The following is a 17973-nucleotide window of genomic DNA, read 5'->3' as shown; positions in this document are numbered from 1 at the left end:
GTCTAAACCCCACACTGAATTTCTCAGCCCAGAGCACCAGAGCTGAGCAATGCGCACACATAACATCTGGCTGTGAAAAGCAGTGAGGTTTCTGTCTGTGAGAGACAGATGGCTGGAAATGCAGGCAGCCTGTTAAAGGGCCAATGCACAAAGATTTGTGTGCAACCACTTGGCTTGGGCTCTGATGGAGGGAAGTCAGAGTGGACTAGAGCTCTGTAAGGAGAGTCCAGGGTTGCTGGCTTAAGATTGGAACTCAGAGGGCAGCCATCTGGATTTCTGTGCTGAGTCATTCCGCCGTATTGCAGAGGACATCTTTCTCAGGCCAACATTTACCATTTAATCAGCTTCTGTGTGGGGGGAATGGAGGGAGCAATTCCCCCACCCTGTTGGACAACCTCTCATCCCACCTGGTGGAATTTCTACAGCCTGACGCTCATTAGGAGACTGAATAACAATGAGACTCTGGGTTCTTTGAGCCTTTGCCTGATTTGCTTCTGGATTCAGAGCTTGGAAAAGCAGACCTTGATGTGCAGCATTGTCCTTTCCAAATGTACCCAGCCCCAGGAGAGGGAACGACATGCTTTGGAGTGCAGAAAACTTCAGACAGCTTTTGATATTGGCCTGCATCAGAGACAATCCAAAGGACAGGGAGTCCTAGCAAATCCACCTAATACATAGAAACAAATCCAAACAGGCAGCCAAAATGGGAAGACAAAAAACAAGCCCCAAATGGAAAAACAAAAGAATTCTCCAGAAAAAAAGCTAAATGAAATGGAGATAAGCAATCTATCAGATATAGAGTTCAGAATTCTGATCATAATGATGCTCAAAGTATGAGAAAAGAAATGTAAACTGTGAAAGAAATTAAGCATAACATAGTAGAAATAATTTTTTAAAAAACCATTGGAAGGAATAAACAGCAGATTAGTGGAAACTGAAGATCAGATCAGCAAATTAGAAGATATGGTAGAAAAAAATCATTCAATTACAAAACCAAAAAGAAAAAACAATTTAAAAACAGCAGTACAGTTTAAGGGAGCTGTAGGACAACATGAAAGGTAACAATATTTGCATCATAGGTGTGCCAGAAGATGTAGAAAGTAAGGAAGGGTTAGAGAACCTGTTTGAAGGAATAATGGCAGAAAACTTCCCTAACCTGGTGAAGGAAAATGGCACACAAGTTCAGGAGGCACAGAGAGTCCCAAGCAAGAAGAACCCAAAGAGGCCCACACCCAGACACATCATAATTAAAATGCCAAAAATTCAAGACAAAGGGAGAATCTTAAAGGAAGCAAGAGAAAATCAATCTGTTACCTACAAAGGAGCTCCCATAAGGCTGTCAGATGATTTCTTATCAGAAATCTACAGGCCAGAAGGAAATGGCATGAAATATTCAACTTAATAAAAAGCAAGTATCTCAAACCAAGACTGCTGTATCCAGCAAGGCTATCATTCAAAATAGATGGTGAAATAAAGAGCTTCCCAGACAAAAAAAGGCTAAAGGAGTTTATTATCATCGACCAGCATTGCAAGAAATGTTAAAGGGACTTCTGTAATAATAGTAATAATAATAATAATAATAATAATAATAATAAATAATAAAATAAGTTGAATTAGAGAAAATGTGAAACATAGGCAAAAAGAATTAAAATGACAATAGATAAGTACCTATCATAACCTTAAATATAAATGGGTTAAATGTTCCTATCAAAGGACATAGGGTAGCTGAGTGGATAAGAAAACAAGACTCAAATATTTACTGTCTACAAGAGACCCACCTCAGAACAAAAGACTCACACAGGCTGAAAAAAAACAAAACACCCAAAATACCAAAAAAAACTTCTGGAGGATTTTTAAAAAGAGATCAACAGCAATACAGTCATAGTAGAGGACTTTACTGGATCCCACTGACTATACTGATAGATCTTTCAGACAAAAAAATCAACAATGAAACTGATTCTAATTGACACACTAGGTCATATGGGTTTAATTAACATTTACATGACATTTCACCCCAAAGCTGTAGAATATACATTCTTCTCAAGTGCACATGGGACATTCTCAAAAATAGACCAACATGTTAGGGCACAAAACAAGTCTCTACAACTTCAAGAAGACTGAAATCATATCAAGCATCTTCTCAGATATTTACACCTTGGAATACTATGCAGCTGTAAAAATAAAGTCTCCCTTACTTTTTGAGACAGCATGCTGGGACCTGGAGAATATTATGCTAAGTGAAATAAGCCAGTCAGAGAAAGACAAGTATCATATGATCTTACTCATATGTGGAATCTAATGAACAAAATAAACTGATGAACAAAATATACCCAGAGACATAGGAGCATGGAACAGACTGAGGAATCTCATAGGGAAGGTGGGTGTAGGGGTGTGGGGAGAGATTATCCTAAGAACTTATATGCATATATGTATAACCCACGGAAGGCCTGGGAGGAGGGAGGAAGGGTGGAGAGGATCAATTGGGAAAAAACAGGGACATTTGTAATAATTTCAACAATAAAGATAAATTTTACATTAATTAATTAAACATGACATCATGTATGCTATGCTATCATTTGTAGCATAAAAGAGGGAATTGTGCATGCATAGCTAGTTATCCTATATGCACAAAAATAATGCCGGCACTACTCAACAATGCAATAACATTGGCTACCACTGGGGGGCTGGTAACAGAAGGACAGGAAGAATAAATTGTCACGAAATCTACTTGAGCCCGGCAGGGCGTGGCTCCACTGTTGAGCGTCGACCTAGGATCCAGGAGATTGGGGTTCGATTCCCGGTCAGGGCACATGCCCGGGTTGTGGGCTTGATCAATGACTCTCATCATCGATGTTTCTCTCTCTCTCTCTCCCTCTCCTTTCCTCTCTCTGAAATCAATAAAGATATATTTTTAAAAAAGAAAGAAAAGAAATCTACTTTAAGATACTTTTATATTTTAACCAAGTAAATCGTTACTAAATATTTACTAAGTTAAAAAGAAAATGTCATACTATGTGCTTTAAAATTTCCCTAAAAAGACACCCATTTTAGTATTGTTTATAATAGTAAAAAAGAGGAGTGACCTGCATGTCACATAATAGGATATTGGTCAAATGAAATTCTCAGACTAACACTGTTCTGATTTTATAGATTTTTGGTGCAACTTGTCTTTTTCTCTGTTGATTAAAGGTATTGCTTGTTGCTTCATGATGGAATTCCTCCATCCTTCATACCTTTCTAGCTTTCTTCTTCAAGACCTTCTTCAAGGTTTTTTGTTTTCTTCTTTTCCTTTTATTTATTTATTTTTAACTATATCTTTATTGATTTCAGAGAGAGGAAGGGAGAGGGAGAGACAGATAGAAACATCAATGATGAGAGAGTCATTGATCGAGCCTGCAACCCGGGCATGTGCCCCGACCAGGAATCGAACCCCAATCGCCTGGATCCCAGGTCAACGTTCAACCGCTGAGCCCCGCCCGGCCGGGCTTCCTTTTTGTTTTAATGAGGGGTGGTAACACATTTACTTTATTTAAGAAAGCAATAATAATAATAAAAATAATAATAAATTTAGGCCAAGAAAAATCATTAAACCAATCAACTCAATGAGCTTGGATTTGGGGAGGCAGATGTCTGCATAACCCTTAATTGATTAAAACATCAGTATTATATGTTTTTATTCAGGACTTATTAGATAGTCAGCCATGAACACAAATTTGTAATATTTCACATGAGTTGAAATAGTTTTCATCCCTGATTCAGTGATTCTCATTTTAAATAAATTATTTATTATTATTATTTTATATTTTTTAATTGTTCAAAATACTACAGTTGTCCCATTTTTTCCCCATTGACCACTTCCACCCTGCACCCACTTCCCATCGCAGGCCTCCACTACACTATCTGTGTCCATGGGTTATGTATATATGCATATAAATTCCTTAGTTAATCTCTCCCCTACCACGCACCCATCCTCACCTGATATTCATCAGTCTGACCCATGCCTCCAGGTCACTGAATCTACTCTGTTCATCAGTTTATTAAGTTCTTTAGATCCCACATATAAGTGAGGTCATGTGATGTTTGTCTTTCTCTGCCTGGCTTATTACACTTAGCATAATATTCTCCAGTTCCATCCATACTGTCCCAAAAGTACAAGATCCTTCTTTACAGCTGCATAATATTCCATGGTGTAAATGACCCACAGCTTTTTTATCCACTCACCTATTGATGCCAACTTGGGATGTTTCCAGACCTTAACTATTGTAAATTGTGCTGCTGTGAACATAGGGGTGCATATATTCTTTCTGATGAGTGTTTCAGGATTCTTAGGATACATTCCTAGAAGTGGGATCACTGGATGAAAAGGCAACCCCATTTTTAATCTTCTGAGGAACCTCCATACTGTTTTCCACAGTGGCTGCCCCAGTCTGCATTCCCACCAGCAGTGCACCAGGGTCTCCCCTTTCTCCACAGCCTCATCAGCACTTGTCATTTGTTGATTTGTTGATAGCAGCCGTTCTGACAGGTGTGAGGTAAGACCTCATTGTGGTTTTAATTTTCATCTCTCTGATGATTATTGACATTGAGCATTTTTTCACATGTCTCTTGGCCATCTGTCTGTCCTCTTTGGAGAAGTGTCTATGCAGGTCCTTTGCCCATTTCTCAATTAGGTTGTTTGTCTTCCTTTTGTTGAGTTGTATGAACTCTTTGTACACTTTGAAAATTAGCCCCTTATCAGATACATCCTTGGCAAATATGCTCCCCCATACCATGGGGTTTCTTTGTATTTTGAGGCTGATTTTTTTTTTCTTTCTGTGCAGAAGCTCTTTAGCTTGATGTACTGGCATTTGTTTATTTTTGTTTGTTTGTTTCTCTTGCCCTAGGAATTGTATCAGTGAAAATTCCACTATGTGGGATCTCTGTGACTTTACTGCTTTTGTTTTTTTCCAGGATTTTTTTGGTTTTATGAATTACACTTAAGTCTTTGATCCATTTTGAGTTTATTTTTGTGTATGGTAAAAGTTGGTGGTCTAGTTTCTTTTTTCTTGCATGTATCTGTCCAATTTTCCCAGCACCATTTATTGAAGAGACTGTCTACTCCATTGTATGCTCTTTTCTCCTTCGTCATATTCACTGACCATAATTGTGTGGATCTATTTCTGGAGTTGCTTTTCTATTCCATTAATCTATATGTCTGTTGTTGTACTAACATCAGGCTGTTTTGAATACAATGACTTTTCAGTATAGTTTGATAGTCAGTAAAGTGATCCCTCCAAATCTGTTCTTCTTTCTCAAGATGGCTGTGGCTGTTTGGGATTTTTTCTGGTTCCATATGAATTTTTGGAATATTTGTTCTAGCTCTGTGAAATATGATGTTGGTATTTTAATAAGACTTTCATTGAATCTATAAATTGCTTTGGGTAGTAAGGACATTTTAGTGATGTTAATTCTTCCAATCTATGAGCATGGTATATCCTTCCACTTGTTGTTTATATGTTCCTCTATTTCTTTTCTAATTGTCCTTAGTTTTCTGAGTACAGGTCTATTACATCCTTGGTTAAGTTTATTCCTAGGTGTCTTATTTTATTAGTTGCAATGGTAAATGGGATTTTTATTTAGTTTCTCTTTCTGAGAGTTCATTGTTGGTGTATAAAAATGCCATCGGTTTCTGAATGTTAAATTTGTATCCAGCTACATTGCCAAATTCATTTATCAAATCTAGTAGTACTTTGGTGGAGTCTTTAGGGCTTTCTATTTACAGCATCATGTCGTCCTCAAATAATGACAGTTTTACTTTCTCCTTTCCAATTTGGATCCCTTTTGTGTTTTCTTCCTGTCTGATGGCTGTGGCAAGGACTCCTAGTACTAGGTTGAATAAGAGTGGTGAAAGTGGACAACCCTGACTTGTTCCTGTTTTTAAGGAAAATGGTTTTAGTTTTTGATGATTGAGTATGATGTTGGCTTTAGATTTGTCACTTATGGCCTTTATTATGTTGAGGTATGTTCCATCTAGTCTCACTTTCCTGAGAGTTTTTATTTTTTTTAAAAAAAGGTGGGGTGCTGGATTTTATAGAATGCTTTTTCTGCATCTATTGATATGATCATATGATTTTTGTCTTTTATTTTGTTTATGTGATGTATCACATTTATTGATTTGCAGATATTATACCAGCCTTGCATCCCCGGAATAAATCCCACTTGGTTGCGGTGTATGATCTTTTTAATGTATTGCTGGATTCGGTTCATTGGTATTTTGTTGAGAATTTTAACATCTATTTTCATCAGCCTGTAATTTGCTTTTTTTGTAGTGACTTTATCTGGTTGGGATTAAGATGATGCTGGCCTCATAAGAAGAGCTGAGGAGTTTTCCTCCTATTGAACTCTCTGCAATAGTTTGAGGTGGATATGTGTTAATTCTTCTTTGACTATTTGGTAAAACTTGCCTGTAAATCCACCTGGTTCTGGACTTTTGTTTGTGGGAAGTTTTTTGATTACTGCTTCAATTTCATTAGTTGTTATTGGCCTATTCGGGTTTTATGCCTCTTCCTGATTCAGCTTTGGAAGGTTGTATGCTTCTAGGAATTTGTCCATTTCACCCAGGTTGTGCAGTAATTTGGCTTATAGTTGATCATAGTATTTTCTTACAATCCCTTCTATTTCTGTTGGGTCAGTTGTTATATCACCTCTTTGATTTCTGATTATATTTATTTGGGTCTCCTCTCTTTGTTTCTTTGTGAGTCTGGCTAAAGGTGCATCAATTTTATTTATCTTTTCAAAGGACCAGCTCTTGGTTTCATTAATTTTTTTATATTATTTTTTTAGTCTCTTTGTCATTAATTTCTACTCTGATCTTTATTATTTCCTTCCTTCTACTTCCTCCAGGCTTTTCTTGGTGTTCTCTTTCTAATAGTTTTTGTTGTTGTGTAGATGGTTTATCAGAGTTTTTTCTTGTTTCTTGAGGTAGGCCTGTACTGCGATGAAGTTCCCTCTCAGGACTGCTTTCATTGTGTCCTTTAAATTTTGGGTTGTTGTCTGTTCATTTTCATTTTTTTATAGGAAGCGTTTGATTTCTTTCTTGATCTCATTGGTAACCATTCATTGTTTAATAACATGCTATTTATCATTCATGTGTTTGAATATTTTTGCATTTTTTTATAGTGGTTGATTTCTAGTTAATGCCATTGTGATCTGAGATGCTTGATATGAATTCAATCTTCTTGAACATGTAGAGACTTTTTTGTGACCGAACATGTGGTCTATGTGCACTTGAGAAGAATGTGTATTCTTCTGCTTTGGGGTGAAATGTCCTGTAAATTAAATCCATTAGGTCTAGTGAGTCATTTAAGGTCTGTGTTTCCCTGTTGATTTTTTTTTTTGTCTTGATGATCTGTCCAATGCTGACAGTGGGGTGTTAAAGTCCCCCACTATGATTGTGTTGCTGTCAACCTTCCCCTTAAAGTCCACCAAGAAATTTTTTATATATTTAGGTGCTCCTGTATTGGGTGAATATATATTTATAATGGTTATTTCCTCTTGTTGGATTAATCCTTTTAGTATTATGTAGGGACCTTCTTTGTCTCTTGTTATGGCCTTTATTTTGAAGTCTATTTTGTCAGTAATAAATATTGCTACTCCATTTTTGTTTTTGTTTTTATTTCCATTAGCATGGAATAGTTCCCCATCTCTTCACTTTCAGCCTGTGTGAGTCTTTTGCTCTCAGGTGGGTGTCTTGTACACAGCATATATTTGGGTCCTGTTTTCTGATCCATTCAGCTACCCTATGTTTTTTTAATTGGAGCCCTTAATCCATTTACATTTAAGGTTATTATTGATATATACTTATTTAATGCCATTTTCCCCCTTTATGCTGATTTATCTTTTCTCTCAATATTCCTTCTTTATCTTAGAGCAGTCCTTTTAGCATTTTTTGCAATGCTGGTTTGGTGGTACTGAACTCCTTTAGCCTTGTTTTGTCTGTGAAGTTCTTTATTACACTTTCAATTTTAAATGATAGCCTTGTTGGATAAACCAGTCTTGGTTGCAGGTTCTTGCTTTTCATTACTTGGAGAACTTCATGCCAGTCTTTTCTGGCCTGAAGTGTTTCTTTTGAGAAATTTGCTGTCAGCCTTATGGGGGTTCCCCTGTAAGTCCCTGCTTGTCTCTTTCTTGCAGCGCTTAATATTCTCTTTGTCCTTAACATTTGCCATTTTAATTATGATGTGTCTTGGAGTGGGTCTCTTTGGATCCCTCTTGTTTAGAACCTCTGTGCTTTTGAACTTGTTGATTTCTTTCACCAGCTTAGGTAAATTTTCTGTCATTATTTCTTCCACTAGGTTCTCTATTCTTTCCTGAATTTCCTCCCCTTCTGGAACCCCTGTGATGCAAATGTTGTTTAGCTTCATGTTGTCCCAAAGTTCCCTTAAACTATCCTCATGTTTTTTAAGTTTTGTGTGTTTTTTTGCTGTTCTGATTGTTTGTTTTTACCTTATTTTCTAATTCACTTATTGTATCCTCTGCTTCATTAAGCCTGCTTTTAATTCCTTCCAGCATATTCTTGATATCAGATATAATATTCTTCATTTTTGCTTGGTTCTTATTTATCATGGGTGTACCTTTTTTCATGCTGGTGAAGTTTTCACTAAGTTCCTGGACCTTCCCATTAAGTGTATTGTTGTTCTCATTAATTTCCGTGAGCACCTTTATAACCATTACTATGAACTCTATTTCTGATAACTTGCTTAAATCATCTCATCAAGGTCCTTTTCTGGTGATTTTTCCTTTTCTTTCATTTGGGGGTTGTTTGTCTCCCCATTTTAATGACTCTTAGTATTTGTATCTATATATTAGATATATTTCCTCTCTCCAAGTTGTGGGGTGGTATGGTGTATGTCCAGTGGAACCCAGAGGTGTGTTTTCCTTATACTTCGAGCTATTTGCTCTAGGAATGTCCCCTTTGTGGGTGTCAGTTTTGTGGGTTCTTTGGGCTCTCTTCTTGTGGTGGGTCTAGATTGTTGTTGACCTGTTCATGGGAGGACACTCCTCTCAGTTTGGCTAACTATGTGGCTCAGCCACAACCACGTCCTGTGAGCTGTTGTACAGGTGCCGACAGGTCAAAACAAAACATAACCAAACTTTTAGGCAACAAACAGGAACTTACAAAATATACTAACAATCACATTAAAAACCACCCAAGATAAAGTAAAATTGGGACTGCAAAGTGAGAACACAAATACTAAAGCAAAAAGGAAAGATAGAAAAGGATATTATTGCTACTAGTAAAAATAATAAAATAATAAAATAAAATATAAAATAAAGTAAAATAAAATAAAAATAATAAAATAAAAAATTTTAATATAGAGAAGCTACTGTGTGATAAAAGGGACAGAGAAAAAATTCTGAAGGGAGAGAAGGGCACCAAAAAAATAAGGGTAGAGAGTAGAAATAGGAAATTGGTTAAAAAAATAAAAATAAAAAGACAAACACAAACAAAAAGACAGGAAGACAGAGATTTAAAAGCTGAGAAAAAGGGGGGAAAAAAGTTGTGCCAATGGAACAAGAAGGGAGAGAGAGGTAAACCAAGGGAAGAGAGGGAGGCCAATAAGAGATATGGAGGAACAATAGAGAAAAGCATTAAACTTATTGATTATAATGATAATATCCCAGTAATAAAGCAGAGGATATCAAGAAAATCTTAATAATAGAACAAACACAAAACAAAACAAAGCAAAAAAGAACAAGCAAAGCAAGACAAAATAAATCCTAAAAAAAAAAATTAAAGAATTAAATTTAAAAGATTTTAAAAAAAAATTCCTGTTTTTCCTTAAAAAAAAAAAAATTAAGTCAACCAGGTGAGTTTTTTCTGGGCAGCTTATTTTGTCTGAGGCATACTGTTTTTGTATGCTGATTTCATGTCTCCTGGGAGGTACTTGTGTGTCAGCCAATGTCAGGAGCCGTCTAGGTTTGGCTCTGGTGTCCTTAGGTAGTTGGCTGATCTGAGGCTCTCTGTGGACCACCTCCATTTGTCAGCTATTTTGCCTCCCCCTTGTTATTACCTGGTCTTTTTCCAAAGTCTTCTGAAGAGTCTTTAGTGTGTAGGCCGGCTACTGTACCTTGGGATATTACTCCCCTTACTTAGATATATTTCACTGTCAGGCACTCACTGTGGGGAAGTTAGTCTCTGCTTCACAGCCAGCTCCTCAGTCTCTACCCTGTCCTCCAGTTCTAGTTCCCCATACACTGGCCTGCTGCAGGTTCAGATTGAATCCAGTCTGTTGTTTTTTCTGCATGGGCAGATTCAGCAGCGTGGGCTCAGTGGGATGATCAAAGAGACTCCTGTGAGCAAGTTGCCTGCCCAGCACCCAGAAGGGGTTTTAAGCTTTTCCTCCAGTTCCCAAACAATAGTCCCTGAGAGTCTTACTCTTCTGTTATCCTGTGAGCTGTTCTCCCTTCCCCCCCAGGACTGTGCCCTGTTGGGGATATCTAGGGCTTCAGTGAGCTGAACCAGCCCCTTTCCTGTTGGGGATGGTGCTCTTAGCCTGCATGAGAGGTAGGTGTGCTCTGCCCCTCCTTTCCCAGATCTGGTTGGCTGATCTCACAGGGCGCTCAGTTCTTCCCACAATGCAGACACAAATCCTGGCTTTCACTGGTCTGTCTCCCCAGTGCAAGCCAAGAAGGTGGACAGCTCTTTAGGAATAAAAAATGCACAAAGCAGCATACAGGCAGAGAACCTGCCCTATGAAGCCCCAGTTCCCCTGTACCTCATATCCATGCAGGAGGGCATACAAAGTCAGCCAAATACAGGTCTCCTGCCCAGCTGATCTCACTAAAGCTGGGGAAGCTCCATGCATTCTATCCCGCTTCCCCTCAGCAAGTCAAAAATCCCAGATTTGCCACACCAGCAGCTCTAGTCCCTTCCTCTGGATGCGGGAGTCCCACTGGCAGCTCCAGCAGCTGGAGTCCCAATCTGCCCCACTGGCATTTCTGGTCCCTCTTCTGGGGGCTGGGCAGGCAGCTTGCTCACAGGCGTCTCTTGATCAAACCCACTGAGCCCAGGCCACTGAAACTGCCCATACAGAAAAGGCGACAGACTGAATTCAATCTGAGCTTGCAGTAGGCCGCTATCTGGGGAACGAATTGGAGGACAGGGTAAAAACAGAGGACCTTCCCATTGCCCATGCCACACAGTTCAAATACTTTCTGGGGTTCCACACAATGCCTTACAGGAAAGCAGAGGGTCCCTTTAGGTTGCTGCTGAGTGCAGCTCTCTGGGTCCTTTCTATTTGGAAGCCACACACTTTGGGACAGCTTTTCCTATGGTCAGCACCCAGGGTGAAATTTTCCTGTCCCAGCTGCTGCCATTAGGCATGTTGTTTCACTGGGAAGGCGTGGTCTCCTCCTCACAGGCACACTGTTTCCCTATGTCCCTCTCCTCACCATGCACGGGCTTTCCTTCCTTTCTCTTCTGTTCCAGGTTTGAGATCCCAGCCTTTGGATGCCAGTCCACACTCACAGGTGGAGGGAGCTTTGCAGCCTCTAACCCTCGGGCCTTGAAGCCCAGCACTTCCTTCAGGGTGACTCCTCCTTTCTGTGCTCCCCTCTCTTACCACACTCTGTGATGTTTCTTCAGTGCTCCTTACTCAAAATATGCCCACTCAGGTATATTTCTCTTATTTTTCCAAGCTGGCTATTCAGTATTTTAGCCATAAATCAAGCTCATAGCTGGGAGCAAGGGTGCTCTGTTTCCTGTCATGCTTCCATCTTCCTTGCCAATGTTTTTAAATTAGCCTTTTTATTGGAACACTGTTCACTCTCGTTTCCTTAAACACAGTCTAGGAAGTGACTTTATCTCGCTATAACTTAATTAGCCAAAATATAGCAATCATTAGCAGTATTTGACACATGAATTTAAATTTAAATAGAGGACTTTTCTGTGCTTTAGTGTTCCTTTCCAGTAAAATAAGACCTTGGGGTGGTCTTGGGCATGCAATACATCATAACTGTATTTACATATGACACATAATTAGTATTTTAACATGCATTTACTAGTACTTTTGTAGAGTTTGCTATTCCGCCATAGTACTCTGTAGTTTGACTTAAAAAAAAGTCAATAGGCTAATGCTAATCTATGGCAAAGTTTTTACCATTCTATGGCAAAATAAGAGGGAAAAATAAAAATAATATACAGAACTTTTCTAAGTTTGTGTATTCAGTTAAAGCATTTTCCTAATTGTGAAATTAGGATTTTCAAGTTGTTAAGATGGATGTAAAAATAACCTTTTATGAAATGGTAGATGATGGCTATTTTTCATTTTATTTTATTAGTTTGTAAAATCTCTTTCTCTAGTCAATGAGAAAGATAAGTCCTGTGGTTAATCGTGTAAGCTTTGGAATTCGAGAATGAAACCTCTGTGAAACCTGTATCATATAGTAGCATGATCATAAATTTTAAATATGGGGATCCCAATGAAGTATTGTCTTCATCAGCTTGTCACAAAAAAAATTGTCATAACATAGACTGGTGGCTGAAACAGCAGAAATTTATTTTTTCATAGTTCTGGAGCCTGGAAGTCTGAAATCTGGGTGCCAGCATGGTTGGGGTCTGATGAGAGCTCTCTTTTTTGCTTACAGAAGGCTGCCTTCTTGTGTCTTCACATAGAGATAGAACAAGCTCTCTGGTAAGGGTTGAACTTTCAAAGAAATGAAAACAGCAGCAAATTGCTGTGGCTCTGTTTTTTTCCATCCTCCAATAAGGCCACTTATCTTTCTCTCTCAGTTTTTATTCTTGGAACAGCTGTCTCTTATAAGGTCATGATCCCATCACAAGGGCTTTACCTTCATGACCTCATCTAACCCTAATTACTTCCCAAAGGTCCCATCTCTAAATACCATGGCATTGGGGGGCTAGGGCTTTAACCTATAAATTTTGGAAAGACAGACATTCTGTCCATAACAAGTGTAATTATGGTGTTAGAATGATGTTAGGCCAGGGATACATAAGGATTCAGATCCTTCCTTGATTTAATCAACCACTAAGTTTGGGGAGCAATAGCAAAATGAAGCAAATAACACTATTGCTAACTAAAGCTTTGTAGTCTCCAACCCCAAGACAAAACTCTGGTAAGTTAAGCAGTTAGCACAGGAGAACCCATTTACTAAGTGTTTTGCTTAAATGACCTACAACAGAGGTTGACAAATCACAGCCCACGAGCCAAGAATGGCTTTTACATTTCACATGTCGAAAATTTCAAAAGAAAATTTTGTGACATTTGAAAATTATGTAAAATTCAAATTTTAGTGTCTCTGACTAAGGTTTTATTAGAGCACAGCCATGCTTGCGTGTTTAGGCATTGTCAATGGAGCTCTCATGCTGCAATGGTAGAGCTGCAAAGGAGCCTAAAATATTTACTCTCTGACCCTTTAAGGAAAAGTTTGCCAGTCCCTGATCTTCAAACAAAGCTGACTAATGACTTGATTTGCTTATTCCCAACTCTAAACCCTAGCTCAAAATATCATTTCAAAAAGATGCAGAGCCATACCCATCAACACCAGAAAAAAATGACCCAGAGGCAGAGTATTTACTCAAAAGCCTGGCAGGAGCTGGTTTCGAGATTGTTCACTGAGTTGTGTGATGCCAACATAACCGTTCCAAGAAAAAACTCAGAGAGAAAAACAAGGCCTCTTTGGAGGATGGAAGATGACAGAGCCACAGTAATGTGCTGGTTTTCATTCCTTTGAAAGTTCAGTCCTTACCAAATATAATCCGTGGTTCTGAAATTGGGCCCATCTAGATCAGTCTCTACCCCAATTGACATTTACCACTTAAGTTGAAAGAGATGGAGGTGTTATAGCTTAACGCCAAGAACGACAAAGAAGGCCTCACTCAGAGTCAAATGCAGGAGCAAAGTTTATTGTGCTAGCGGACGACAGGGCACCGCACCCAAATCGGCGTCCCCCGTCCCTAGTCCCTACACTAGCAGGATTTAAAGCAAAAAACCATCTCCTCCTTGGCTGGAGGGGGATGAGCTGTTTTAATGGTCTTGTGAAAGCGCATCTTAGGCACCATCTTAAGTTTCCCTTCCCGGAACCTGGGGCCATTTAAAAAACATTCCCTTGTGTAAAGGTCAGAGCTTAACCACCGGTTGATATCTTTTCTCAAGCTTGTGAGTCCAGGTGGGGCCTTGGGCCATAAACCCAGGTTACTATGAGCCCAGATCAGAGGAATGGGAGCTGAGTGATACCCTTTCTCATTGAAATCAGGCCACTTCCTTTGTTTCTGACTTGTGTTTCTCCCCCCCCCCCCCCCCCCCCCCCCCCCCCCCCCCCGCCATTACACACAAAGGTGATTTTAAAGGATGTGGACTCACTTCTCTACGTGGACACTGACGTTCTCTTTCTGAGGCCTGTTGATGACATCTGGAAGCTTCTGAGGCAGTTTAATTCCACCCAGCTTGCAGCCATGGCCCCAGAGCATGAAATCCCCAAGATTGGCTGGTACAGCCGCTTTGCTCAACACCCTTTCTATGGCTCTGCAGGAGTTAATTCAGGAGTCATGCTAATGAATTTAACTCGTATAAGAAGTGCCCAGTTCAAGGTAAGGAAGAATTTAAATTTTCTTGTTTAAAAATTGGAATTTTAAACTGATGAACAGAATAGATTCAATGACATGGAAGCATGGATCCAGACTGATGAATATCAGAGGGACAGAGGGGTCAGGTGGGTGGAGGGGGAGAGAGTAACCAAAGAACTTATCTGCACATATGCACAACCCAAGGACACGGACAATGGTGGGGAGAGGACTGGGGAGAGGGAGGGGACAGGGTGGAGCGGGTCATTGGGAAGAAAAAGGGACATCTGTAATATTTTAAACAAAAATAAACAAAAAGCAAAAAAAAGAAGAAAAAGAAGGAAAAAAAATTGGAATCTTGTCTTTGCCAGAGAGTCAGTGTGCTGATTTTGGAAGTAGGTGACTTACAGGTGAGGATGGAAGGAGCCAGGGAAAAGTGTTTGGAGAGCTATAGAATAGTTGTTCAGGAAAAGCCACTGTGATTATTGAATTTAAAGCTTCAGCAGACTTGCTATTCAGGACTATTGTGTTGCATTTCTGAATATCATAATGTTTGAACTCTATGTATATCCAGTGCTTCAGAAACCACTGGAAAAGGTCTTTGAATTACCCTAGGGGTATATTTACATAAGTATACAGAGATATTTGTACAAGACTATACATGCCCTCATCTTTTATCCTAGCAAATAATTGGAAAGATCCTAAATGAACATCAGTAGAGAAGTAGTCAAAAAAACGATCCTCCTATTAAAAAGTATTAGGCAAATCTGTAAGTGAGACAAATAAGATCTCTAAACAATATTAAGTGAAAAATTAAAATACAACAAAGCATGATATTGTAGTGTGTGACCCCTTTTATGCCTTAGAAATTTCCAGAACAGTGCCTTAGATACCATTCATTGTTAACTGGGTATTTCTAGGGAAAGTGGGAATGGGGATTGTAGGAGGCTGGAGGAAAAGTATTTTTACTGTATTTTAGATCTTCGTATGGTGTTTGAATATTTAGCCTGTGAATGTGTTGCTTTTATTTTTAAATTAAATGATTATTTTAAGACAAAAGAAAGGTGTTTTTTCTTACAATGCCATAATTCTGTTATGCCTATTTTGTTCCTTCACTTCAGAGGCAAGAATTAAGCATTAGAAAGAGGTTCAATTTGGGGCATGATTTTCTAAGTAGAAATTATGTCCCAGTTATCAGTTCCTGGTTCATCTAGTGTTCATGTGCACATTTAAAACTCTACAACCTACAGCCCTAGTTTTTCTTTGTCCTATGCCTTGAGGTCAGCATGGCCCGTCCTCTATTTGTTTTTTGAGGGGAGCGGGGACCAGTCCCTCTACGTTGTTTCTCAGTGGACAAGGTGGATTTACTTTGCTTCAGCTGTTCTGATGGTTTTCTCTTTTCCAGAACAGCATGATCCCAACAGGTTTAGCTTGGGAGGACATGTTGCACCCTCTGTACCAGAAGTACAAGAATGCCATCACGTGGGGAGACCAAGATTTATTAAATATTATTTTTTACTTCAACCCAGGTAGGTGGTTTTACCAGAATGTCATTTGTAGAGGACTATGCCCATCTCACACTAGCCAGGTGAGCACATTCCAGCCAGGGCTGCTATTGAGGAAGCCAGAGTTGTGCCTGCATCCCCCGCCCCGACCCCCTGCGGGAGGTGCAGCCTTTCATGCACCCCTGGGGTCTCTCTGAGGAGGAGGAGGTCCTTGCACTGCTGACACAAGGCCAAATGATGAAACCTCCAATGCCGGACTCCATTTTTCGAAAATCTCTTAAATTTTACCAGCATGATTCTTCTGAGAAGTACAGTCAAAATTAATGGGAGGCACAGAACTAAATGAAAATATTATAATCTAGGCACGAGGGGCTCCTAGCCTGAACAATTTCTAGATAGAAAGGAACTGATTATTGAGATCCTTAAAGTGAAGTGACTTAAGGGTAAAAGAGCCTAAATAAGGACTCAGATTCCCAAATCCCTCTTTTTTCTTCTTCTTTTTTTTTTCATTTGAGACAAAAGAAATTCTTTTTATATTGTTATGTCAATGATGTTGTGGAGTCGGGGGAGGGAGGGAGACAAACATTTTTGGTCTGTTTTTATTTTGACACCTAAAGCTAACAAAATTTCATTTTTTTCCCTTTCTTGCTAAAACCTTATTTAATGTCATTAAAATCAAAACTATATTTTCTCCTTAAGAAAGATCTTTGGGGAGAAAAGGGATTCTTACCCCAACCTACTCTGGCCTTTCCATTCTCTTTAAAAAATTCTGTAGTAGAGACTCCTCTGTCTATAAGGACTTCTGCCTGTGGTTGCAAATCACCTTGGATGCACCTGCTATGTACCTTTATTTTCTTTAACAAAACCCTGAAATAAAACCTAATCTCATATGTCTTTGGATCAAAAAGGATCAATTCCTGGGTGCGTGGGGAGCAGTTTGATATGGATTTCCTGGGAAAGATGCCCAATACTCATTCATTAGACAAAGGGAAGATGCTGCCATCCATTTAAGACGTTTCAATCTGTTCCACTCTGATAGTAACATGGATTTTCAAGTCTGCACTTTCTGCCTTTTCTTGTCCAGCACATTTCATCTTTTTTTCTAGGTGTAGATGTATTGGTTAAGAGTCTTAACTGCAAATAAAAGACCCCTGAAATTAGTCTAAATAAAAAGGATATGTTTTTTAAAACAAGCCGGGGTCCCAAGGAAACTAAGGGCAGACAGGCCAGCAGGCAAGAAAGGGAAATGATGGAAACGTAGGTTGGACTTTCTCCCACTGAGGCTGGTTATTCCTCTCTTTGAAGACTCATTCTCTGCTTCTCAGACCTCAAAGCAAAGTACCGAGGTTTCAGACTCCCCAGCCCCATGGAAAGACTAACTTTCCCCATAGAAAGACTAACTTTGTCCCAATTCCAAAGCCCCAGGGGAGAAATCTGTTGGTTCCAGCACAGGTCAGTTAGGTCAAGAGCATGGAGCTTAGGAATAATGGCTGACATCTATCATTACTAAGTGCCAGGTGCTGGTTCTAAGCATTATCTTATTTAATCCTCACAACAACCCTGAGAATATAAAGACAAAGCTACCAAGTGAAAGTTAATTTGTATAACAGCTAATGATTGCTGGAGCCTGGGCTCACACCCTGGTCGCTCTAACTCCACCCCTATGTATTTGGGGGAGAAGAGGAGTTTTTGGAAAGGGAAGATATACCACAATGTATTTCTCTGCTGCATTATTTCTATCCTTTAAATATTGCATTTTCCTTTCTGTTGAGTGGCTAAAACTATCTTCCATAAGCCTAATCTGTTTGTATTCCTGAAATGAGGAATTTAAAACATTTGCAGAGTTGCCTCCCCAGATATCCTCTTGGCTTACTGCAGATTATTTGAAGATGTGATTAGTAAATA

The 17973-nt window shown here is 39.2% G+C and overlaps 1 protein-coding gene across 1 annotated transcript in view; it reads left to right on the top strand.

Annotated features, from left to right (window-relative positions):
• Window positions 1-17973, top strand: part of GXYLT2 (glucoside xylosyltransferase 2) — a 147381-nt gene that overhangs the window by 79320 nt on the left and 50088 nt on the right. The window contains exons 4-5 of the mRNA XM_081159070.1: window positions 14339-14590; window positions 15969-16092. Coding sequence (XP_081015196.1) covers window positions 14339-14590; window positions 15969-16092 — 376 coding nt within the window. The remainder of the gene's footprint in view (window positions 1-14338; window positions 14591-15968; window positions 16093-17973) is intronic.

This window comes from Miniopterus schreibersii (genome assembly GCF_964146895.1).
Source record: "Miniopterus schreibersii genome assembly, chromosome: 15".
In the NCBI taxonomy this organism is placed as follows: domain Eukaryota; kingdom Metazoa; phylum Chordata; class Mammalia; order Chiroptera; family Miniopteridae; genus Miniopterus; species Miniopterus schreibersii.
The sequence above is the reverse complement of the archived record's forward strand: the minus strand, read 5'-3'. Positions and strand labels throughout refer to the sequence as shown.